Source organism: Pieris rapae, chromosome 3 (assembly GCF_905147795.1).
Source record: "Pieris rapae chromosome 3, ilPieRapa1.1, whole genome shotgun sequence".
Taxonomy (NCBI): Eukaryota; Metazoa; Arthropoda; class Insecta; order Lepidoptera; family Pieridae; genus Pieris; species Pieris rapae.
The window spans coordinates 6,643,634-6,670,663 of record NC_059511.1 but is presented as its reverse complement, the minus strand read 5'-3'; the positions used below and the strand labels follow the sequence as shown (position 1 = coordinate 6,670,663).

Here is a 27,030-nt window from a genome sequence, read left to right as displayed (position 1 = left end):
TAACCGCGGAAATAGAAAGCCGAGAGCTAGGTCGGGTAAATATGGAGGATGTTCCATCAGTAGTAAAACTATCTTGGATGGCAGCCGTCGCAAATCTTGATGAAACAAACATAGAGTGTGCACCGTCACTGCTTCCCCACGCAACATAGCTATTTATCAGCGTACGAAGTCCCCGTAATAGTGATTCCACCATTCAAATAACCTTAATATTATCCAGCCATTTTTCCTTCAGCTAAACGGCGGTGCGAGTGAACCTATATATATGTAAAATAAAAAATATATAAAGTACGGGCTATACCTAACAGTATTTATTAATTTTTCTTTCCAAAGAGAATGTGTCTTACTATCACTATTTATTGAATACCCCTTTAATTGAATTAAGGCCTTAATTACACCAAGAAATGATCACAAGCGATTTTGCTAATTCAATCAAGATGAAGTCTGCCTTAAATGAAATAAAAATTACTTAAAAATAACATTATGAAAGCCTCATTGCCATACAATTAAAATCGATTTCTTAAGAATACGAATTAACTAAGTACAAAAATACAACTTCCTAATTTGAAGTAAATCGCATCCATTGCTCACTTGACCCCGGGTGCGATGTTGCCAAGAAGACTGACTTCGTTGCCGCGCCATCTTAAATTTTAAAATATAATAAAACGCCAATTTATTATTTCTTCAATGGGCAGCGAAAAGGAATTCTTCAGAGAATCGAAGAAGTTATTTATATATAGTTTATATTGTAGTATAAACAAATAACTTCTTCTAACAAGTTGTTTACTAACAATTATTATAAATTCCAATTGTTTATAGCGCCACCTAGATTAAATGATGATTAGCTTTTGACAACAAATGTACACCGCTTAAACTAGAATTATATATTTTTAAATGTGTATTTATAAATTGAACAATACGCAAATAGAGGGTGCTTATAGTCTCATCTTATTTAAAAATGTAATATGTAGTAATAATAGGTAATATTAATTATAATAGTAATACATCACATATCAAAATATTCGAATTTATATGATGAAGTTAATTTCGATAGGTCCAAATAAGCCAATAACAATGACATGCAAAGATGTACAAGTAGAAAAGTACAAACAAAAATTAACATACTTATTATATGTACCTACTAGTGTTTTTTCATTAGTTATTTTCATATTGATTCTACTGAATTGGAAGATTATGTTTCGTAATTGGTACGATACATAATGTTTTTATAATGGAGACAATTATAGTTAAAATGAGGTACACTAGTTTAGAAATCGACTAATGTGTGCGGAAACAGAAGCAGCGTGGTGATAATGCAAACTTATACCATATTTGCGTTATTTAATTTATTCTCAAAAAATTTACACAACTATGTATTTTTATTGTGTAATTTGCAGTAAATTAACAATGCAGCTAACTTAAATATTACAACGGGTCTCTTTTCGCAGGACTCTACCTAGTTATAATAAGGTTAGGTTGGGTTAATATTTATATTAAAGATTAAAAGGCTGCTTTAAGGATCGTTGTAGAAAAAAAACTCAATTATTATAATAACCTATAATTCAATTTGAAATTAAGCATACATTCAATACATTATTATCTAAAATAAACAAGACTTACAAGACATACTACTACTTAATTTCTGTACACACTTCACCTTATTCTTAATACAGGTAATATTCGATGTATGAAAGAAAATCAATAACTTTAATGGCACTCATAGCCTACATGCATTATTTACATGCCACCAGAATTCATACTTACAATTATTTTTATTATTAACGTGTTGTAAGTGATATAACAAATGCAAATATAAATATTATTTGTTACATACATTCTTATTATTTGTACAATGCTTATGTACAGTTTTGGATTCTATTTAAATGAGGTTACAATGAAGTAAATATTAGGTACAACTTATGTTATTCGTAATGCTAAGATATAATCGAATATATAAGGGTATGTTTATTCACAATGCCTAAGCTGGAACTTCTCAAGGTACAAAAGTGCCTATTTTTTTGATAGTCTGCCGTACTGTCATATAAGTCGCGAACTACAGGTTAAGGAATTTAAAACATAGAAACATCTCAATTGCAATCACAAACACCACTAAGAAAACGCGCGTTCTCACAACCGTTTTCATATCCTTAGACCGAAAGTAGTTTGCAACGAGCTTGACGCTATCGTATTAACAATATATATATATATATATATAAAAAAATAATACACGTATAAAACTGTAAGGATATTATTTCAAGCTTGGGGAAAAAAATAAAAACACTAATCCGGTTTAGATTCGTGGACGCACAATTTGCAAAGTTTTTTTTCTAAGATCCCAAATCATTTAGAAAGATGTTCTGTACCTTTTTTTCCACAGGCAAGTTACTTAAAACGAATGCGGCTGATGTTAAATGCATTTTTGCTTTGAAGTTTCAGATTAATTAGTGATATCTAGATGCAGTATCATATAACATCTTTGGTTGCAATTCCTTGTTTTACGGAGCTCCAAGATCGGTTATGTCTTAGAAGTAGTTTGTAAAATAGTGGTGAAATTGTAGTGAATGTTAAATGGTAGATAGATTTCTTTGAAGTAAACACAATGTTATACGTTGAAGAAATAATATTTTACAGCTCTATTCATAAGTTAAATTAAGAGTGCATTTAGTCTGATTGCTTTTATGAAAAAGGAGGTTTTAATTCACTTAATATTACTGACTGATTTTAAGGTGTTTTAACATACGAAATTTAAATTGTTATATGTTTAAGCGTTAGCTAAAAATATATATAGCATAGTTTTTTGATCACATGATGAATATTTTTTAAATTCCTATTATTTTGAAAATTCTAGATTTCTACGTGAACAAAGGTGTTTACAAAGCAATCAATACATAGGTTTATGAGTCATAACCATAACACAAAGGGTCTCTCGCAATGCGAAGTACCGTTTGGCACTTTCTAAATGTACCAACATAAGAATAAGTAATTTTTTCACCGATTTTCAATTTTTAGACTTAAATATTTTTAACGCACCAATTTTTGACATTGCAACATTAGGTATTTTTTAATTTTATACTACTCAGATCCAGGTATAGGTTTTTATTATGTATAATACAGTGGAAAAATTTAATTATGTTCAGATAGATCTTGGCACTATTTAATTTTACACTCGTTAACAGAAGTGAAACAATATTGGATAATAAAGCTATCCAAACTTGTATTTTATGACATTGTATTATACATGAAATCCACATATATTTAACTTAATGACCTTCTAGCTATGTATATATTGTTGGTATTAACACAAACAGATGAGAAAACACATATTTTATACCGGACTTTCAACAAAGGTACATAAGTAATATGCGCCTGTTTCGAAAAATACATGTATAAAAATCAATAATATGAACGCAGCGGTACAAAAAGCATCGAATTTTGTGTATTATATTATTTAGATGCAGTTTTGACTCGTGCAAGACTAAATTCTTTATCCATTAACCTCGTATGACTAACATTTTCCAATAACTTGTTAGTTACAATATTTAAAATCGCATGTGTGTGTTGTTTATGTACTGTCGAACAATGATTCGCCTGTTCGTCGGGACAAAACGATTTGTTAAGATGGCACTGCCGGCGTTGGCGCGATGTTATCTGAAATTCAGAAATAGAACATTAACATCACGTGATAAAAAGACGAATAAAAGGAAAGAAGAAAGAAACTCAACTTAATTCAATGCCACTTAAAATTCTAAAAGTAAAAAGCAAAGGGGGGGTAAACGATTTTACGGGACGACTTAAAAAGGCCTTTTAAGGGAGGAGTATGCTCTATTTTTTAAACAGTTGTAGCCAGTAGATCGTATGTCCCAGAGAAGACACCCACCGGCAGTCGATTCGATAGCTCGCTGGTTCACATAAGAAAATTATAAATATAAATTCTGTTTATTTTATTGTAATAATTACTTATAAACATTAAAGATGATGCTTATCACATACAACACTACTACATGAGAAATTGTCAATGAGACCGAAACATTATAATACTAGTGAGAGTTACAAGAGCCTATTAGGTTTTATATAATATGTATCTTTTTTAATATTTACCTTGGCGCATGTCGCCCTCTCATCATATGTGGTGGTATTTCACGTCTTTCGATCTCGTCTGAGTTTAATTGTAGCCCAGCCACCAACTGCATGATCTCTCGCTCCTTTTTTAACTCTTCACGACCTGTCTCCACCTGAAATCGAAATATGAAACGACAATTAATATTTTGGACTTAAACTGATACCACAAATATAACCTATTTTTTGTAAAGGCCTTATTAAACTATATGTAACGTATAATATCGCAAATAAAACTATGTATATAGCTGTCTAAAACTTAACGAAGATATTATTTAGGTATAGTCAGTAGGTAATCGTTTATTGGACTGATAAATAAAGCTAGGTTAAAAATGTAGCTAATCTGTACACGACTGTTTAAAAATTCTCTATGAAAATTTATACAATCAGATACGGAAGATTTCCTACAAAATTTGTCTAATGACGTTCAAAGTACACGTCTATATTCAAAATAGAATAACTAGAGAATATTAATTCGAAAACGATTTCCAAAACGCATTCCTGCATATCGATATTAGACACGTTACATTGCAATACCATTTCAGAAGTGGGCCGTGAATCCTGCGATAACTGGTGCTATATGACGGCAATGCAACTACGGTACTTGCACAACGCAACACAATTCTCAATTTGATATCATTAATAACGATACGAGTCAACATTTGGTGCAATCTTGGAATGTCATTTCGGCCAGATGAGTACAGGTAAACCATTGTTAAAAATAAAGTATGGAGCACGGACCTTGTATGATCTGTTTCGCTAATTATTTTAAAGCAAAAAACTAGAGTTTTTAATATAACTAATAAGTTCCAGGTACTATAGTATATATAAGTAAAAATTCTTTAGTCTCACTTCCATAAACTACAGAGCATTATTTACCGACCAAACATCTCAATGCAGACATGTTGAAATAAAAGAAAGTGTGAACGCAAAGGTAAAAGCTGTTAATCAATTCTTGTTATATTCTGACTGGTCACTCTTATGCTAAGTATTTTTTTTATATATTATGGATTTTTGATAGATCCTCATTTTAGACCGTAACATACAAAACATTTATAAATTGGTTTTGGCCTATATTAATCATAATTTAATGTTAAATAATTATCTATGATAAATGTATTCCGTATACACTGGGATACGAATTATTGATATACAGTTTTTCTTTTGGAAACTATGACCATTCATAACCTTCTCCATTTAATTCTTAAATATCAAGGTCTAAATCAAATTCATAGTGACATATGGATATATAGATAATAATGTCTCACAAAGATTGTTTGATATACCTATTCCAGAAAAATTTGGATCATGTAACATATAAATATTACGACAGTTAAAGAAGTCATCATTGATCTGACTAAATGTTACGTATCTATTATGTAATAGGCAGGAAATACTGCGTCAAATTGTTAATTGCCCGGTTTTCTAGCTGAATCTCACGTTCAAAATGCTGGTATTTAGAAATTCGTATCAAATGTGTGAAAAAAATATGTTGTGCAATAAAGAAGCAAGGCTGGTTTAGATGGAAAGCTGAATTGCCATAAATGTCATATGAACAAAACTTGATAGCGCACAGTTAATTTTAAACTGATCGAGTACGCATTACTTTCAGATCTTGAACTGTGTTTTTATAGATATTGGAATACAGTTACCAGGATCCATCTTCATCAGCAATAAAAGTTTTTCTAAGAAAAAGTTTAATTGTATGCCTATTTTTGAAAATTGACATTGATTGGTGTCAAAAAATTTATAGATGATCACGCAAACCTGTTGGTGATGCTATTTTGTGGCGGACCTTCATCTTATTAATTCAACAGTTACGGGAAAGCATTTGCAGATTGTTATATCATACAGAATAGTTTTAATAAAGATCAGCTACCACTAGCAGAATCTCTTTTTCATTCTATCTCTCGTCGTCTCAGTAGAACATCAAGTGTATATCATTAGTAAGCTCCCGGGAATCGTTTTAACTCGGTTGATATTTTACCAAGACAATATAGCCAACGATTCATATACATAGTTTAAAAAAGTTCTTGTATTGCAATTAACTATTCTTTCCGATCTACGACGGTACGCCGGTGGCAGCATTTTATCTATTTTCATCCGATCCGAATATCTATATAATTAGTTTTATTTTTACTTAAGAATTTATGAGTAATTTCCGCGTGTATATAAAACATATAGCGTATACAATCTCATACATTAATCTTCGATTCACGTCATTCAGAAGACAAAGTTACGCCCCCCAATCGAACGAAAAGGTCATTTTTTTGGTTCATCACAGTTATAAATGAAAAATATCGCCATACGCATGAGGAGTATAAATTAAACATATAATTTAAATTTCTTCGAACATACTTAAGCGGTGGGGTTCAATTTAATATTGATTTCAAACGGTCTTTTTATTCTAAAATTGTAGACTTCGCCCGATAAAGTAAGAAATGAATACCCAATCTTGATTAATGCGTCGTACAATTATTCATAGAATATTATGTTAAAAACCATTTAATTAATAACTTTCAATACAAATAACATAATAGGTACATAAAATAACAATATGGGGGGGGTCTGGGCCTACGCTTTTGCGGTTCCCTGCACGACATGCTTGCTTTGCTTTGCTTTGCTTTGCTTTGCTTTACATGGTAGCATAGGTACAGACCTACTCTACCGCATCCTTCTGATGGGTAGAGTGGCGTGGTCTTGGGAGTAGCGCAGGTCGTTGAGATCCCCAAGGCAAGTTTGGTGGACTATCCTTCTCGAGGTTGCCGACCCCGTTTTTGGTCTAATACCCTATGTAATAGACGCAACTGAAACCACCAAGCGAAGTTTTGCAGGGATGGAGAGGTCATGTCCTTGCAAGTTCATCGTCCAACAAGACAGGACGGTGGACAGTCAATGACCTCCCGCGTGTTTGTGCCGTGCGCGGGGACCCGTACGGGAGGATGAAGGAGTCCTGGGGGTTGAGTGGCGTAGTGCGCCGGATACAGATGTGCGCTGCACACAACACACCTCTTTGGTCTGGATTTCTCCTCACACGGGAGGCTGTGGTCTAGCTAACCATGGTCAATCGGCTGTGGTATCCCATAAGCGGGCTATCGAGCGAGAGTCGGGGTGTGGGGGGGGGGCCGTCGGCGTGGCACGGGACTCGGGGTGAGTTTGCGTCATTGTCTCTTGATGCGAACAACCCTGTACTTCTTTGCTGCGTGCGGACGCGTCTGCCCTTCCACGCGCTGGCTCTATACCGGAGGAGTAGCTCTGACGTCGCTTGCTAAGCAAGGGACGTCCCCGACTGAGGGCTCCATGGCGGGTGGAGAGCTCTGACGGTGAATATTTTCCATATCACCTCATGGATAAAGAGGCAAAACAAAACAAGAAACATAACCAACATCAGACTGCACCCACGGATGCGTCTAAAACAAACAAACACAAGGGTGCGTCTCGGGACGTGTCACGGTGCGAGTCACCAGTGGCGCGATACTCTGAGACCCCCGTCTTACACACGGATGCACCCAGTAGGGCTGCGTCCATGAAACCAAAGGAGGGAGCAGAGGCCGAGGTTGCCCCAATCCAGGTGGCACCCTTGACCGTGCCCTCTCCGATGGTTTACACACCACCGCACAGGGATTTGTCCTCTGCTGCGGCCGGGGTGGCTGCGTCGGCCGAGCCAAGGATGGCAACTCCAAAGGATGCTGTAGAAATGTCGGCATCTGTAGGTGGGGCATCCGCGGCTAGATCGATGCAGAAGACCGAGGCTGCTGCGGGGAGCACGTCTGGTGCACAAACCTCGGCCTTGGATTTGTCGGCCCTGAAAACTGCAATCCAGGAACCGACCCTAACCATGGTCGTAAGCCACTCTAAAAAGCGACGGCTCAGGAAAGCCAAATGGGCGTTGAGACAGCAAAGTCTGGCTACCGATGCTCAGAAGCTACCTGAGGACCCTGGAACTGCCCCTGCTACTACCACAGCAGAAGGAGGCGGGAAAGGGGGACCGAAGCCGAACGGGTCGACTACCGCGCTCAAGCCTAGTGGCTCTGTGAGAAGTAAGGGACCTGGAGTGCCTAACATACACAACAGCACCAAAAATAAGCAACAAGCGAAGGGCAAAAAACGCGATAGGCCAGAGGAAACTGTGACACCGACTGGGGAGAGCAAAAGGGTAAAACCCAACAAACCTCAGCCGAGAGCAAGGACCTCGGGTAGCTACGCAGAAGCGGCAGCTTCCTACAAAGCAAACGAGCTTTGTGTGGCCGTGATGACCGAGCCCTTCGTGGACATGACACAAGATCAAGCGGATAAAATCCGCCTACAGATCGAGGGCAAGATTCAAGATGAACTTATGGCGGATCTTGAAGCTACCCTAACAAACGAACCCAACGACATCAGGTTCCGTGGTAAAGCCCACTTCTCCGATGGGGTCCTCAAAACTTGGTGCGAGGACTCCTTCACACTGAGATGGCTGACCGGTACCTGCGATGTCATTACCAACCCTATACCAGACACCAAGCTGGTGGTTCGACCTCAATCGGAAATTCCAAGAAGGGTACCGTGTCTACTACATGTACCAGATTTCACTGGTAACACGGAAACCCTGCGGAAAATGATTACGAGGCAGAACCGCCACCTTAACATTAGATCCTGGACCCTGACGCACGAACGAATAACACAGGACCCGATAGGTGTATCACTCTTCTTTCGTGTGCCAGAGTCTGAGATCTCAAAGATCAGAGCACATGAACGGCGTCTATACTACCTGATGGGGAACATCTACATCCGCATTTTGGAAAAGGATGAACCCTCACGGGTGACCGCGGCTCCGATACAAGCCACTACCACATCGGGGACGGAGTCAAGTGCGCCGAGGCCGCCAACGTCAATGACGGAGGTAGCTACGGCAACCGTGACACACGCCCCTATGGAGGTAGTTCAACAACCACCTTCACCGGTGCAACTAACCTCGGATGACGAGTTGTTTCAGGAGACAGGGGAGAGTGAATTCAGCGACAGCTGTTTGCGCTCCTCCCCCTTGCCGAACTGACCTTATCCAGGCCAACCTCCAGCACAGCCAAACAGCGTCGGCTTCCTTACGCAGACTGCTGGAGACTAATCCAAAGACCATCGCCGCGATCCAGGAGCCGTGGATCAGGAATGGCAAGATATGTGGCCTGGGCAGTACCGGAGGAAAACTTCTACTGGATACCTCTGTAAGTAACCCAAGAACCTGCATAATCATACCTAATCATGTACCAGCATTTATTTTAAACGAACTATGTTCAAGGGACCTCACAGCAATTAGGCTACCTAGAAACAAGCATCCAGATATCGTCCTGGCGTCTGCCTACCTACCAAGTGACGGGGACGTGCCCACTCCAGAACTCGGCCATCTGGCTGACTACTGTGAGAGGGAGAAACTGGAGCTAATCATCGCGGCAGACTCCAACGCGCACCACACCCTATGGGGTAATGCTAATACCAACGCTCGAGGTGAGGATATGCTTAATTTTATACTTAGCAATAATCTTATCTTAGCAAACAGCGGCTCAGAACCAACTTTTATCAACGCACGCTCACAAACCATAATAGATTTAACCATGGTAACCGCTGGTCTGTCAGATCACATACAGGACTGGCACGTCTCCAGTGAGCTATCATGTTCGGATCATAGGTGGATCCGCTTTGCAATTAAAGGGGAGCTACCTAAACCACAACCAAGACGTATACCTCGCAGAACCGATTCGGTAAAATTCAACAGACTAATTAGTTCTGAGGTAGACAAAATAACGATACCAACCACCATAGACATACTAGATATAGACAAACATGTAAACAACGTAACGTCCCTACTCCTGACTTGCTATGAACAGTCGTGTCCCCTTACCACACCAAGGTGGGGGGGTAGGCATAACTGGTGGTGCCCCGAACTGGAGAGACACCGTAGGAAGGTCAGGAAGTTGTTCAATAGAGCATGGAACACACGGTTACCTACCGACTGGGACAAGTACACAGTCGCAAGAAGGCGATTCAAAAAACTCTTACGTACTAGGAAGCAAGAGTGCTGGAGACACTTCTGCACCAGTATTGAAAGCAACAACCAGGCAACCAGGGTGAAATCATGCCTTTCCAGAGAGCCCCATCACTCGATCGGTTGTCTTAGAAAACCTGATAACTCATATACAAAAACAGACACAGAAACTTGTGAACTACTACTGGCAACACACTTTCCGGGTTGTACGATTGCCAATGACCAGGCTTGGCAACCATACTCAGAAAGAGCCACTGCTAACTCAGACTGGCATGTAGCTCACAAAATAATCACTAGAGAAAAAGTAACGTGGGCAATCAACTCCTTCCTACCATTCAAAGCGGCTGGCTTAGACGGCATTTTCCCAGGTCTACTAAGATGGAGTGGGAACGCTATAGTAGACTATCTTGTCTCTATCTTCCGAGCCTGTATTGCACATCGGTACATACCCTTGCAATGGAGGGAAGTAAAGATCATATTCATTCCGAAGCCGGGTAAGGAGGACTATACCCAAGCGAAATCCTTCAGGCCAATTAGCCTCACCTCCTTCTTCTTAAAAACGATGGAGAGGCTAGGAGACCTGGAGATACGCAGCCAGGTATCGCTATCCAAATTCCTACACCCGAATCAACATGCCTACAGCTCAGGTAAATCAACAGACTCATCACTCCACAACGTCGTGTCTCGCATTGGCAACTCTCTAAAGCTAAAGCAGTCAACCCTTGGTGCATTTATTGACATCGAAGGCGCCTTTGACAAAACTAACTTTACGAGTATAACCAGAGCACTAGGTAAATGTGGAGTACCATCAACCCTGATAGAATGGACAAACAACATGTTAAAACAACGAGCTATACAGTTCACCGTTAACTCCACAACACGAGGCATTGTCGGCAGAGGGTGTCCACAAGGCGGAGTCCTGTCACCGCTATTGTGGAACCTAGTTGTAAACGAACTTATTACGGAACTAAATGCTGACAATCTTTATACAGTGGGTTATGCGGATGATATAGCTATTCTAATATCGGGTACCTTTGAAAGCACCTTATGCGACCTCATGAGAAAGGCTTTCAAAGTGATTGAGAGATGGTGCAACAAGCACGAGCTTTCCGTCAACCCCTCAAAAACAGAATTAATACTCTTCACAAACAAAAGAGTTCTTGGACCGTACAGACTACCAAAACTCTTCAACACAGAACTCATACTAAAGAATGAAATCAAGTACCTAGGTGTGATTCTGGATAGTAAACTTCTCTGGAACAAACACCTAGAACACAAACTAAACAAAGCAACGATCGCCTTCTATCAATGCAAAAAGATGATGGGCGTGAAATGGGGCTTATCGCCGAAGATAACTATATGGCTATACACTGCCATTATCAGGCCAATGCTGGTCTATGGAGCCCTAGTTTGGTGGCCAAGAACAGAGCTTCAAACGGCAATCACGAAACTCAGACGCTTCCAAAGGCTTGCCTTGTCCGCTGCTAGCGGTTGCATGAGAACTACACCAACTGCAGCAATGGAGATAGCCCTAGGAATCGTACCTCTGGACCTACACATACAGCAGGAGGCAGCACTAGCTGCCATCAGGCTTATGGTATTGGACCTGTGGGGAAAGAATCACTATAGTGCACACACAGCGATTCTGAACAAGGCAATAGAGTACCAACCTCTTATAGCTGCACCATGTGACAGAATCACTAACCAACTTATTTTCAACAGGAACTATCACATACAATTGAGAGAAGAGGAACGTGATCAGTCTACCCTGAATGAGCTACGTATATATACAGATGGTTCAAAGACAGGGTGTGGCTCTGGCGCTGGCATATTCTCTCTTGATCTCAACATCAACATACACCTACCCCTAGGCACACAGAGCTCGATCTTTCAATGTGAATGTGTCGCCTTAACGGAGGCAGCCAGAGCCGTGCAGCGGTTAGGAGTTAATGACTTTTGCATTAAGCTCGTATCCGACAGTGCATCCGTGCTGATGGCGCTCGGAAACAAAAAGATAAACAGCAAACTAATACTGGAGTGTCATGAAGCACTGGAGGTTTTAACACTAACCAATAGGGTTACCTTGCAGTGGATAAAAGGACACAGTGGCTCTCTCGGCAATGATGCTGCCGACGAACTTGCGAGAAGAGGCTCCGGAATGACGCCGGATGGCCCGTATCCGCTCCTTCCCTTGCCCTTCTCGCTAATTCGAACGTGGATTATCCGGAAATCCGTCGAAATCCAGAATCAACGATGGTCGCATAGTTCAGACTGCAGGCAGTCCAAAATGGCTCTGCCAGTGGTGAACCCACAACTAACTAAGCGACTTCTAAACCTAAACAGAACCGATCTCAAAACAATGATAGGGACAATAACGGGCCATTGTCTCCTTAATAAACATCTATTTGTCCTAGGCGCGACAGACAGCCCCTTGTGCAGAGGCTGTTTCAGTGCAGAGGAATCAGTCACCCACGTAGTCCTGGAATGCGAGGCTGTGGCTAAACAACGTAAAGAAATCCTCGGAACAGTGAGGTCGCTCCGAGAAGCCTGTGAAGTGCCCAGGAGACTTCTGTGCTTCTGGAAGGAGCTGGGCTGGCTTAAGTAGCCAGGGCTTTACGCAAAACGGACCAATTTCGAGTCTAGTTGCGGAAACTGAGCCCACCTACCTTACCTTACCTTACCTAGGTACATAAAAATATACCTAATAACTAACCTTAAAGTTTAATTATTAAAAAAAATTATTAAAAGTAGTCCATTTAGGCAAGGTTCCGAAGATACTGGCAGCGTTCCCCCTTTGAATAGCTAGACTAATTCTTTGTGCGAGGTAGCTGCCAGCTCTTCGTTCTCCTGTGATGTCGACTAACCTTTTTGATATTTCCCTTAACGCGCTAGGACCCCACGGACCAAGGGTCTCGACACCGAATGAATACACTGAATATTATATTATATTTGAAGATACAACGAAACTTTAAATGCCTCATTGTTGGTCTTATACTACTATATATATAGACTACGTGACAACGATGTAATATTATTATTCGTAAGGCTACCGAGTTTTCTAGGACAGGAAATACCTATTATAATAACAGCTGTCTCAAGAGTCTAAATTTAGGTTAATCAACGATTTTAATCTGTTTATTATCAAGTAAGTAGTTTTATATAATGAAAATTATTTTTTTGTTTATTATACATATATTGTTTATGTATTTAATCTGTTTTGGCTTTCTGTATTGTCTAAGTGTTTTGTCTTGTAATATGTATAAGTGTAAGCTGTTAGATTACTTATAATTAAATAAATACATAAACATAGTAACTATAGGACATGACCTTATTAAAAAGAATTTAAACACGAAAAACAACATAATTTTACCTTTCAATAATGACTAGTAACCATTTGGATTACAAGATGCAACAATACAACAGATAAGAAAAATATACTAGGTAATTGATAAAATTGAGCACAGTTACAAACTACAATTCCCACGTCATTGTTTTGTTGTGACATTTCACAAATATCGCCAGCCTTTGACACATTCATCTAATCATCATACTATCTCATTGAAGGTAATAGGTATATTTTTCATGCAATATTTTTTTTGTTTGAGTCACTAATAATTTCAATAAGAAATAAATTCACTAAGGTATATAATAATGTCGATCTTGGTGATCATTGTACACTATGGAAGATACAAAACTGGGTAATCCAGACCTCTGAACCTTAGAGAACTAAAGTGAGCTAAGAAATGTTTTAAAATCGTCTTCATTAATCTTCGGTGTCTCATAATCTAGAAAAGCTGATTCTCTAGATTCTAAGACAACTTTCGCGATAGAAATATATCTTTAAATTTTACTTACTCACTCCCTTCGATGGATCTGCGACCCAAAAAGTACCGGCGAAAAAGGGGGTTCTCCCCCTTTGTCGGGAGGACTGAAGCCAGAAATTGGCGGAAGGTGGCTCATGACAAAGAGCGTTGAAAGTTTCTCGTTTCGGAGGCCAAGACATTTCTATATACTCAATGAAAATTATCAACGCACATGCCAAGTGTTAATATAACTGTACATTTATTATATTCGAAACATTACTTTCTATTTTACCCTATTCGGTATTTAATGTTTTATATTATAAAAGCTAGTCAAGAAGAAACAAATGATTGATAATTATTAGCGTATATATAGAGGGGGTGGAATAGTTAAATTTAAGACATTAAAACACAATTTTATTATTATTACCTTTTGTGTAACGTATAGTTATTGTTAATTTGTTTTTACTATGACCATTAAAATTCTAATTCCTCATACCAAATGAAACCGTTCAAGGTAGACAAATTGACAATCAAATAACCCTGAATTATTAATATCATAAACAATACTTAAATTATAAATATTTTAAACTAAAATCTTTGACAATTAACGTGCAGTATTATATATATAATTGTCTCATCTAAACATCATTTTATAAATGTATGTAAATAAGACTAAATCGTGTTTTTTTTTCTATTTACATACAAGATAGTTTTTTAGTACATTTCATTGTCATATTGTCGCTATATCATATGTCAATTTGATGACGTTTTGTAGGTCGCTATTGTCTATCCATTCAGTATTGTAGTACTGCGCTCATTCAAGGTTATTGTGCTTTTACAGGCACAGCTGTCTCAACCCGTACTCTAAAACTTTAACTAAACTGGTTTTAAGATCTGGCAGACCACTATATTGTAGTATGCATAACGACAAAATAGTTACATCTAATATATCTATAACAGCATTACGAAAGTCTGTCATTCTGAACGTCGAGAAACTAATTTTAATTTTCGATATTAAAAGCTATCGCTATATATATATATATATATATATATATATACTAGCGGATCCGACAGACGTTGTCCTGTCTACACGTCTTTAATTTCAAAATTTCAATTTTTAATAAGCCATTTTGATGAAAATTATTATTCAAATGTTATGACAATATCTAACGATCCAGCACATGGTCACACACGATATAACACAATGATAACAAAACTTTTTTTTAATTTCGGGACAGACTAAAATTAAAATTCGAATATTATTTAAAATTTGACACTGCGCCGTCTGTCGGATCCAATGTAAAACATTCCAAAATCAACAACAACTAATAAATTGAAAATTAATTAAAAAAACATTGTCCAGCGGACAAAATTGTGAATCTAAACCATTCCCAGATCCCCTTGAACACACACAAAAAATTTCGTCTAAATCGGTCCAGTCGTTTAGGAGGAGTTCAGTCACATATACACGCACACAAGAAATATATATATTAAGATTAGTAGTTTACTTTGTAGTTTACTATTTAATCGACTGATATTGAAACGACTGCATATTGAAACCCAAAAAGGTAAATAATGAAACAAGGTATAAAAGCTGAAGTTCCAACTCGCTATGGTTTTAGCCTATTATGGTCTGTTGGGCGAAAATAATACAAGTAGCTTACGTCAACTGAACATGTCTAACAGGAGAGCAGGAGATAAAATTACACATGGGAATGTGTACAGGATATAAGATATCGTGTTATACTTATATTTTTTTTAAGTGAGCTTGCATATAAATTTGCGAGGTTGCAAGACATTTTAGTACAGGCTAATTGATATTTTAATTATTCAAATTATTTTCTATTTGCCAATAGAACCTAGATGTTTGCGAACTTTTTATTGATTTAACTGTGAAGGTAATGATTGCGACTGAGAAAGTAAAACACATAAAAAGTTACCCGTCAAGTTTCTCCCGCCAAAACTGAGAGCATTGACCGTTTGACATTCAATATTTTTAAACTGATAGTATAAATATTAAAAATCATATTCAATAATAAAATTTTATTACATTTATGGACTGCATCCATAACTGAGACTAGGCTATCGAACTTGTAATTTGTCTTGAAGATTAATAAAAATATAACTAATTATTTGAGATTAAATAAAATTCAAGTAATTAATATTTTTGTAGTACATAGCTTAACCATGTAAGTAATATGTTTATTTTGAATTTGTATATTATTAAACGAAATAATTCTTTAAGTATTGTGCTAAAGGTCGAAATAGCTAACGGAAACCGTAGGCTAGTATTAGGAACATGAGTTCGAAACTGGCATTCCAATAGGCGTGCCCACATGCCACAATCGGCCTCATTTGGCCTTACACAGTCACAATTCAACTAACCCTTATATCCAAGTCCTAAAGTCTATGTTTGCGTGTCTCAATTAAGGCGACATTTCATTAATCGCACATGTAAAAATGCAACAAATTTGTATTTACGTTTATGGTGAGCTTGCATATAAACTATGTGACCGGTCTATGCATGCAAATGAGCCTTTTGCATATTTATCACATATTACACGATACTCGATAAATAATGCAATCTCCAGGTATCGGGTTTAAGATAAGCCATTTCTCACGATCATTTCAATGGTAATTCTATGGTGTTGGTAAGCTTGAAGAATTTAGCCTTTTAAACTACCTTTAGTTAAGTTACATAAAAGTATTTTAGTTAATAATTATTTTTATTTGAAAGTATCCATACACTAGCCCTCCACCAAACTTAATTCGCGTGCTTAATCCTTTTATATTTGCAAATATGCGATTCTATTAATATAAAAGAACTTTTAAAAAATCTATTAATATATTTAATATTTTATTATTACACATTTAAATAAAACTTATTTAAAGGACCAAACGAAGTTTCTCGCCGTGAAGAAGACTAATGGAAATTTATATACTAAACATAGTTCAGGTATGTTAATCTATTTACATATGTAAGACATAATGAAAATTATGCAAAATAATAATGGTATGAATGGTATATTTAGGTTTCAATATATGACTATAGAAAGCATTAAATCACATATGCTTATAATCTATGTTGATAACGTAACACACCAAGAGATAGTTGCGCAACCACGCATGCTGACACAACTTGTCGACATAATATGCGCCCAGGCACCGTGAAGGAAATTCTTAAATACTCATTTCAATATGCCACCTTATTCACACCTATTAACGGTCATTTTTCAACAATAATTGAATGATCACTGGTCCAACACTAAATGACTTACTTCATGCCGCAAATCTAATTTAAAATAAGTCGCGCCGAGTCCTCCAATTTAATAATGTACGTGTTTACACGTTTTTTGATGACACTCTTTTTAAGAATTGTTTACGATCCACACGTAGATTATGCAATTAATTAGTTAAATGCACTTAAAGTCAATTCGTAATCTATATAAAAAAGATTTAAGCTTAAATAGTAATATTTTTTAATGTATAGGATTTTTAACTTCTCTTGGTCTTCAAAATTATTTAGCTTCGCATTCAAAAGATAGAAAAAAATTTTTTTTTCGGTGAAATATATTGGCAAAGAATAACCATCCAAAACGATAAATAAAATAAAATAGATTCTCATCTCAAAACGATAATAACTAATTTTTGCTTTAAAAATAATTGATGAAGAGACAAATTTTAAGTGATGTTCTTAGTTTGTTTATATTGGAAATTGTCAGAATTAGGGATAAAGATATGTCATATTTATTTAGTATACCATAATTACATGTTCAAAACAGTGATAGAACGTTATACATAAAACGTTTGTTAAAATTGCCGTATTTTTCTCAAGTAATATATCTACTATTCGCATGAGTTTTCTAACAAAAGCATTTTACATATTGACATTTTTACAGAAATAATAGCGTTCTATAAAATAATATACATATCACAATTTCAAGTTTATAGTGTCACATCACATATGCATATGCATGTATAAGATTGAATTTCACTTGAGTAGGCCGTGGATGGCTTTTTTAGAATTAAATTTTTATATGTAAACAGTTGGCTAGCTAGAGAAATAAAAAAAAATAACAAGTGTACAGAATAAACAAATACACTAAATGTATTGCGCAAAACTGAGTTTATAATAATGGTTTTCGTGTGATATTTAGTTTTAACGCCTTTCTGAGTAGTAGTTACTTACTAAAACTAAAAATCGTAATATACGTAAAAGCCGCATTATCTCAGAAAATAACAGAAAAACGTAGCTAATAATAAATGACAACCGCTTTCATTTCATTACAAATATAGAAAATGTGATATCCATTGTAACATCGCTTTCTATTTTTATACAGTTTTTCATTTTAACTTTAAATTCCAGATAGGAGTTATCAAAATCAATGTAGTAAGAACCTTTAAAAAAAAATTCTTTTGTCATACACGCCTTATATATAAGTATATTAAAGTTAATAGTATGTTACTATGGTTACGATGTTATTTTCGTAATAGAACCAATACCGTAACTTTACTCAGCGTTTTTTTAGTATATGATTTTCGAGAACAAAATGGATACAGTTTTGCTTAACTGTAATATTTTTCGAAATATGAGCGTGCGTGACCGAAAACGCACTATAAAGTTAAAGACCTCGCAGACAATAAATTTAATTGAATTATGTAAATCGTTACAGAATTTGGATTAACAATTCATTTAAAATAATAAAACGTAATTGCAATATATTCATACATATTTTCACAATGCGTAATTATGTAATGGAAACGATAATGTGGATAACTTTTTGATATTAATATTTAGATTCTCTGGAGAATCCTATGATCTGTGGCATAAGTTTGTTGCCAATTGCCAGTTGATAATTTTATATTTACAATATATTTTAAATATAAAAAAAACCGTTAGTAAACAACTTTATTTTTATGATGAATACAACAAATAAAATATACAAAGGTTTTCCATAAAACAGGATTGTCGCTGAAATTTGATGTTAAATAAGGTTTATAAATTCTTATTCGCTTATAATTCGCGCTTATAGATAATGTAACTTGTATCACTATAGCTGAACGATTTTTTACTTTTTACGCATAATAAATGTAGATTTCACGGTTACCTTCATCATGAGCCGCCGTGAAATTGTATAATCAGTGAATGGGTACCGAGAAAATTACTAAACAATGTTATTGCATCGTGTTTTTATTGAGACATTATAATAAATATGTGAAATATAACATGAAATTTGCTGATTTTTTATTTATTAATATATAAATATGTTTTATTATATCATATCTATTTCTCTTCTAGAATTCAATATACATCTGTGATGAAACTTAGTAACTAATAGAACATAATACGAGATTACATACGAATTATTATAATTAAAAATTGATATAAAATAAGTTTATAAGAAATTGGTCCCTATGGCTGTGTACCTTTAATGCTTATGGCATTTCTTCGCTATATTGTGATACAACACCAGCTCTACTAACGGTTATTGTTAGTATCTATCAGGTACCAACTCTGTGCATGTATACCTCACGAAGTCCAAATCGAACTAAGTTGGAGGAAAGACTAGACAGATAGAGAAAGAGTTTTTATTTTCCATCTGCTCTACGGCAGCGGTTGCTAACATGTCCACAAAATTACAGACATCCTATACCAAAGTCCATCTCAACCTCAAAATACCTCGGCATTAGTCCATCGTCTTTTTTATTTAATTAAATTAATTACAATTTACATGATTAGACAAGCAATGATACTTGTTATTCAGTTGTTTATACTAATACTAATAATATTAAATACCATACTTAAGTCTAATGACCTTCTATCATAATGGCGAACTAATTAATGTTATTAATAATATAATTAATTAATAAGGCCATTATTACCACATTCTCGATTCACCAAGCATGGCAAAATATCTGCAAAGCCTACTTCTTGTGATTCCTATTAAAATATCTGGTTTTAAAAGTGTATCCGCAGCGATCGGACATCCTGGCTTTCGAACGAGTCTCATTTAAATTCCACGTATGTTACGACATTCGGTACATTCTTAAAACAAGGTACTTGATACCAAGTGTATGATGATAATTTATATTATATTTGTGATTTTAATCAAAACTTTCTATATAGAAGTTGAGGATGGGTGCTGACTAAATTAATATCGATACTACTACTACAGTTGTAGTAGGTACTTCGAAGTAATATTCCCGTGAACTTTGTGGGGCGGATTGAAAATAACAGTCCGCATAACAGCCGTTAACATTTTCTAATAAAGTTTTTAAATTTAAGACAAACGTGTAATACTATTGATGCCGAGGGTTTGTTACGGTGTATTTTAACTGCTCCATATGAGTTTGTTTTCTCATTTACCCCTGTGTCCGAATGCGTCTATCCTAAACAGATCTTAAATTGATATTATATTTGTAAATAGAATTCATCTTCCACATTGTTATAATATGCTCTGTCAACTGTCATTCTATCATTCAAATTGTGTGTATTCGGGACATTGAGGTAAAAAAATTCTCAATGGTTTTACGACGTAGGTCAATAATAACAAGCTACAATTTAAGTGATACACGTTACGCTCATTTGCTTTATGGCACGCGCGTAATTGATACTTCAATGTAAATTTCACTGTTACAAGCCCTTAAAACATTGTTTCACATCGATACAAGAGAATTAGATCATAAATATATTAAAAGGATAAACAAAATTGTTTTTTTTTTTTATTAATAAAAATATTCAGACCGAAAGATAGTTAATACGTGGCATTGACAGTACGTAGGTTCGTAATATTATTAGAAAAAATTAAGTCATAACAAATACTGTTTACAAGTACCCGCATAGTGATAATTTGTTTTATCTGAAATTGACTATTATTTACGTTGATATCACTTTTTTACGACATTAAAAATAACTAACAATGCCTGAACGTGATTTCTGTAAAGTAGAAGGCGTAGCGACAACTTTGTAGTCTTAAATTAAACTCATTCAATCATTTTAAAACTGTGATAATTAAACGCGTTGTGTCTGATATATGTATTTTTTAATTCTAAATTTCTTCCTTTTTTAAATCTAAAACGTTCAATTCACAACAGTTATTCAATTGTATTTTTAATATTATCCAAACATTTCGTACTTAATTTCTATTACAACAAAATGACTGACACGATTGTGCAACTAAGAGGCAGCATTGGAATTTCAAGGTTTCTCCGAACATAAAGACGTCACTCATTCCATAACAATTATCAGAATTATAATTTATAAAATTGCTATATTTTACAACTAATGTATTATTTTATGAAAGGGTTTATATTTATTCGAACTTCACTTAACATGTATAATTTAGCCTTAAAAGCGACATGTACTTGAGAATTTATAGAGGACTTATTTATTGAAGTTTTATGAAGCCTTGAATTTTGATTTCCTATTGTTTTACTGCATTTATAATTACTTTTCCAAAACAATAGCCCGATGCCTTGTTCATTTTGACCTTTACTTTTGATTTCATCTGTACTTATATTACAAGACGCTGTCGAATTTTTATGACTTTATATTTGTGTTAAGGTATTATTAGGAAATTTTTATCTAGACCATTTTTCCTATAGTATAATTTCATTTCTCTTATTATTCAAGTAGGCGAACATCTCTTTTACCTTCCTAAGAACAATTGTTCCCGTTTTTTAGTGTACAAAAATATTTACAGGAATTCAACCTGACATGACTTAATAACACCTAGACCTAAGACAGAACAGGGAATGGCCAATATTATGCAAAACATCTACACAGAAAGTGAAGGAAAAATCCCAATGTCCATGTCTGACGAATGCAAATTTTGTAGGTAATTTCATCAAGGTATATTAAATATAAGGCTGTAGGGTAGCGGTATTTGAAGTTATTCTTCATTTAAAACAATAAATAAAATGTAAAATGTCGTTATTTTTTGGAATCCTACAGACCAAAATTTACCTTTTTAATTTGTCACTAAAAACCGATTAAAGCCGCGAACTATATAACTTTAATCGTTATTGAAGGGTTAATTATAGGTAATACAGTCAAAACCGTTTACGACGACACACCGGTTGTATTGACAATAATCAAAGGCCCCGGCTGATGTCTATTTATTTTCTACCGCCTTATAAAAAAATCTGATTTTGTTAATATCGAAAAATGATAATTATATTACGTACATATAATTATCATTTTTCGATATTAACAAACGCAATTTTAATTCTAATTTTTATATATAATATATAAAGTGTGTTTTATTTTATGCATGAGAATATTAATCACACATTATTGAATGTAATAAGTACATATTAGGTACTTAAAACAACGTCATCGACGGTTACGACTATCGGTTTTTACGACCAAGTATGAGTAGTCCCATCGATGTCCGTCGTAATCGATTTTGAATGTAATATTGTCTTTCTATATAAGTGAAAAGCATACTGACCGTTCAACTCGTGTGATAATTAATAAACACTTTAAGCTATAATCTACCATAATACATGGAGATAAAAGTCATTATAGCATTAGTCTTAAATTTAATAAAAATATACCCACACCTAGCCACAGGCGATCGTGTCGATTCTTAATTCATTGTAATAAGGTTCACTTTTCAACAAATATAAAATAGGTAAATTTGTACTTATGACAATAGGTCGCACGCGCATCTAAAGTAGTGCAGTGTAACTGTGTCTAGAGAATGAATGAGAACTCGGTGAAATGATTTTTACTGCAAAATGACCAAATACATGAATTTTTGGCACGAATCGCAGTCGTTACACTTTCGCAATTATTATATTAGAAACGATAATGACAAGCTTTGCTCGTGGTTTTGACTCAATGATGTCAGAAGATAGATTAAATGTGCCTATACTTTGTTTATGTATCATTTTTTACTATGCCAAAATATACGAATTAGTTCCAGATACATATAAGAAAAACAAATATTGTCACGATAAACAATATTTATAGGTCCTTGAAAGAAACAAAAATATATCATAGAAAAGAGTTCAACGCGTCATTACTATATTATCAAATATCTATAATGCAAGTCTCAGTTATACAAAATTCACTTAAAAACTAAATTCTTGGGTATAATATTATACAGAAGAAAACTTATATAAATAATAAATATGTAAATTCCGCCACTCTTTTTAATCGCTAAGTTTTGTGTCATACAAATTGTTTAATCTTGTTTCAAATATTATACCGGCGTAAGTCATCATTTGTTTTAAAATCGTTTATATTTTTTTGTACATACCTACAACAAGGCTTCAAGAGTATATTGACCAGATATTGTCATAATATTTATTTTCTTGAATTTTTTACGTACCGACTCCCTTGACGAAAGTAAGACAAATACTCGGAACAGCTATTAAAAAAACATAAATCGAGATTCCTTTCTTTTTCATATAAAAATTGTCTTATAAAAATATTTTTCATTAAATAGGTTAATTGCCTTCTAGTTGGTGTCAAAAATCTGCATGTACGATGATAATTTAAATAACGGGACCTTACTACAAAATAATTATTAGCCAAAGGCAACAGCGAGGTCAAGCGAAATCGTTATCCTGAGTTTGCAATACATTTCAAACAGTTTATTACTACATTGCATGTTAATATATTCAGTACAATGTTAAGCGATTTTGCATAAAGGTTATATTTAAAATTACTGCGTGACTATTATTACCTTTATGAGTTAAAATAAAAATACAACTATTTTCGGTATATTCTATTACTTATATTGTTGTAATGTAAAGACGTTTTTGTGTTAGACATCAAAGTATAGATTTTCTCTTATTATTAATTGATGTCTATAATTTTTTTTACACTCAATGATTACGTAATGATGAGGTAATATATTATTAATGGCTGTGTTTTGACAGGCAAATCCCTGAAGGTAAAACTATAGCTTATTCATTTTGTAATTTATTTAAGTTTGGTAATTATGAACTTTAGTGATGATATTTGTGAATGTACATATTCTTATGCAAATACTATTGTACTTTCAAGTTGATATTTTTAAAACATCTACGTGAAAATAAGGATTATTTAATAAAATAATAAATTTTAATTATGAAATATTGAGAATTAAAAGTTTTTTGGAATCATTATAATCATAAATATTTTTAAAGTATGATTAAGGAGCGTATCGAATTCATAAAAGAAAACTGAACTGTTTTGCGGCCCACATTGCGGACTACAATATGTTGGTGGCAGACAGACAGAGGCTTTAACTTAGAACAGGTCATAAACAGTTGTTCCTTATTATTTAGCAAATGTCTCAGATTATGCCAGCATTTCAATTTTCATTGAAATCGTAACGTAATATGTAATTTATATATCGATTGAATCAAATCTGTGGTAACATCAATAGCGACATTTCTAACTGGTTTGACCGCGTGCCAGCCTCCTTAATCGACGTAACCGCATTGCTGATCAGCGTCTATATTTCTTAAACAACGTGAGTTAAATCATAATTATTTTTAAATTACAGTTTGTAAATACCAATTTCGAAAGATTTCGTTTAAAATGGTAAAAAGTTCATTCTACCCTCATTTGTTATTTTTTATTTTACTATATGCATTGATAGTACCGTAAACTATGTTAGTAGTAGTAAAACAATGATAACAATCGCATTGTAAATAAATGAATCAATTGTTCAGCTCACAGAACAAGGATATTATAAACAAAATTTCTTACGACTTGGTAATGATGAGTAAACGACCTTTCCTTTTCCGTCGTAAGAAGTCTTACCGGAAGTGATTTCGAAGGCTTTGTACGTAAAACTCAAAAGTATTTGAAGAAAATTTAAATTTTTACTATGGAAAAATAGTTATTACTTTTTAATGACTTAATAAAAGGAAAAATACCTAACAATCTTCATAGCGGTCTTAAAAAACGTGTCTTAGTAAAGCGTGTAAATACTATAGAATTATTGCAATGTTTGTGGACTTGAGTAATCCAAAAATATTACAAAACTCAACGCAATCTCTTCTTCGCTGTAACGTCTTTCGACTTCGTCAATAAGTTTTAATTATACTCAATAACCATGGTTACGCAAAAGCTTAATGTGGGTTAATGTTGCAGCATTAGAAACTAATTTATTAGTGGTAATTTTAGTTTAATGATTAAATTATTAATGACAAATGTTTGTCATTACGTATATTCAAAAAAACGAAATTATTTAATAATTTACCTTTCGCTTTAGTATTTATTTTCATAATATTTGATTTAATAAACACAATTGTTCTTTTACATAAATGTGTGTGTAGCTAAAGTGTTGGTTCATATTGAACTAGTATAAACTACATTAATTATTCTTCACCCTAAGTACATATATATATATATATGTGTAACTTACCTCTGGTGGAGCAGCGAATTTAAGGTTTGCTAGAGATCCATGTGATCGACTTCTGTGCTCTTGTCTTATACTGTAGGAAAAAGCACGCTCGTTCATATGACCTTTTTTTCTATATATTCCGCCAGCGTCTTCAACAGCTTCCAAAGTCGTCATACTTTGAGCAGCTTTGAGAGCAGGCGGCTGCGGTTTCGAGCGTCTTGGGTCGACGGTCGCGTATTGAATTCTGCCTCTTCCCGGAGGCGGAACTGGGCCATAGGGACCTGGAGCTAAAGCAGCCGGGACACGACCTCTGTGACCAAGAGTAGCTGGACGCGCATGTGGTAAAGTTGCAGCAGGATGTGCAACCAACACCATAGGATGAGCTGCTGCCCAAGCTGGAGGGGCTCGCCCTAAAGATCTACCATTCATCATGGGCGCCGGACCTGGCATAGTCCCGTATAATTCATCTGCCGAAGCAGATGATTTCTTTTTTGATTTTTTGGTCGTTCCCTTTTTCTTAGGCTCTTCAGGCGGCGGGGGCGGAGGTGGCACAGAGGCGGGCCGGGTTATCTGCCGAGGTCGAGGTGCACGAGCCGGATGCGGAATCTCATCGCTCGCGTCATCTCTCTCAACTTCTCCGATCCAAACTTTATGATTTTCATCCCCGTCATAAACCTCAACCTCTTCGTCCGGCTCTGGGAGTTGTGAAGGTGATCGCTCTGCTTCTAAGCGCTTAGCATATGAACTATCTGCATATGCGTGAAAACAACAACGTACTAGAGCATTGGCTGCCGCCTCACGCCTGCATATAAAGGCGTGACATTCGAGAACTTTGATTCCTTGAGTGCGGCGCAAAACAGCTGCGAATAAAGGAGGTCGCCTTGCCGCTGGCGCTCTAGCGAACGGAGAGTCTAAAGGTAAAAATCTCGGCGCACCCTCAACACTGACACGTCTCACGGCTGCGCAATAATGAAGGCTCGATATCGGGAAAAATCGCGACACTCTTGAGCCGCTCTCGTCGACATTCTCTAGCAAAATTCCATTTGACCACACTGAGAGCCACGAGTCTATGCCGCCGGTTGTCGCTCCCTTTTCCGGATACAATTCGCGTAAAGGTTCCTGGATGCCTTGCAAGCCATCCTTACTCTGCTGCGGCACCGCTGAGCCAAGGTACAAAACACGGCACCGGCAGATCGGAGTGGACTCCATTTCAAACACTACACTATCACATGACACTTATGAACACTTAAATACACTAAAATTAGTAAAGTTTGAGCGTTCGTTGCTTGAACGTGCGGCGGGCGCGAGTCGCGAGCCTGAGTGAACGGAATTCAAGATGGCCGGTGAGTGGGCGCCGCGGGGGTGCGGGGCGGAGGCTTTACCTGCGCTTACGCACCTGTGAAGACGCCTCTAAGGGTATAGGTAGACGGGTAGTGCCGATGAACCGGCATTGTGTCAAATGAATCGTCGCGAATTCGGCCGCATTTCTCTCGAGCGCCGCGTCACCATGCCACTAGCGTCCGCGACGTGACGGAATGCTACACTTTTGTCTTTCTGTAGTGAAATCTGAAGGTCGGTCGATAGGAGATAATTAATTTCATCGTGATTTCATTGCATTTAAATGAGCTCCGGCTGATTGCAGTTTTCCCTATCGAAATCAGCATGTTTCATTGATCTTTCGCGTGACTACAATTGTAAACAAGACGTCCACTTATGAATCGAAAGGGAGTCGATACACGAGATAAGA

General features: G+C 35.8%; 1 protein-coding gene across 2 annotated transcripts; it reads right to left on the bottom strand.

Moving 5' to 3' along the window:
* Positions 1–1,539: 1,539 nt before the first annotated feature.
* On the bottom strand, positions 1,540–26,658 carry LOC110993318. 2 transcript variants are annotated; one of them, XM_022259529.2, is made up of 3 exons: positions 25,305–26,649; positions 4,096–4,229; positions 1,540–3,645 (listed from the first exon to the last, which is right to left on the bottom strand). In XM_022259529.2, the coding sequence occupies exons 1-3, from the start codon at positions 26,490–26,492 to the stop codon at positions 3,642–3,644; spliced, it is 1,326 nt and encodes a 441-aa protein (XP_022115221.2). In that variant the 5' UTR covers positions 26,493–26,649; the 3' UTR covers positions 1,540–3,641. The 2 variants fall into 2 exon arrangements, with proteins under 2 accessions (XP_022115221.2, XP_045490491.1); XM_045634535.1 differs by lacking the exon at positions 1,540–3,645 and having other exon boundaries at positions 4,092–4,229; positions 25,305–26,658.
* Positions 26,659–27,030: the final 372 nt, after the last annotated feature.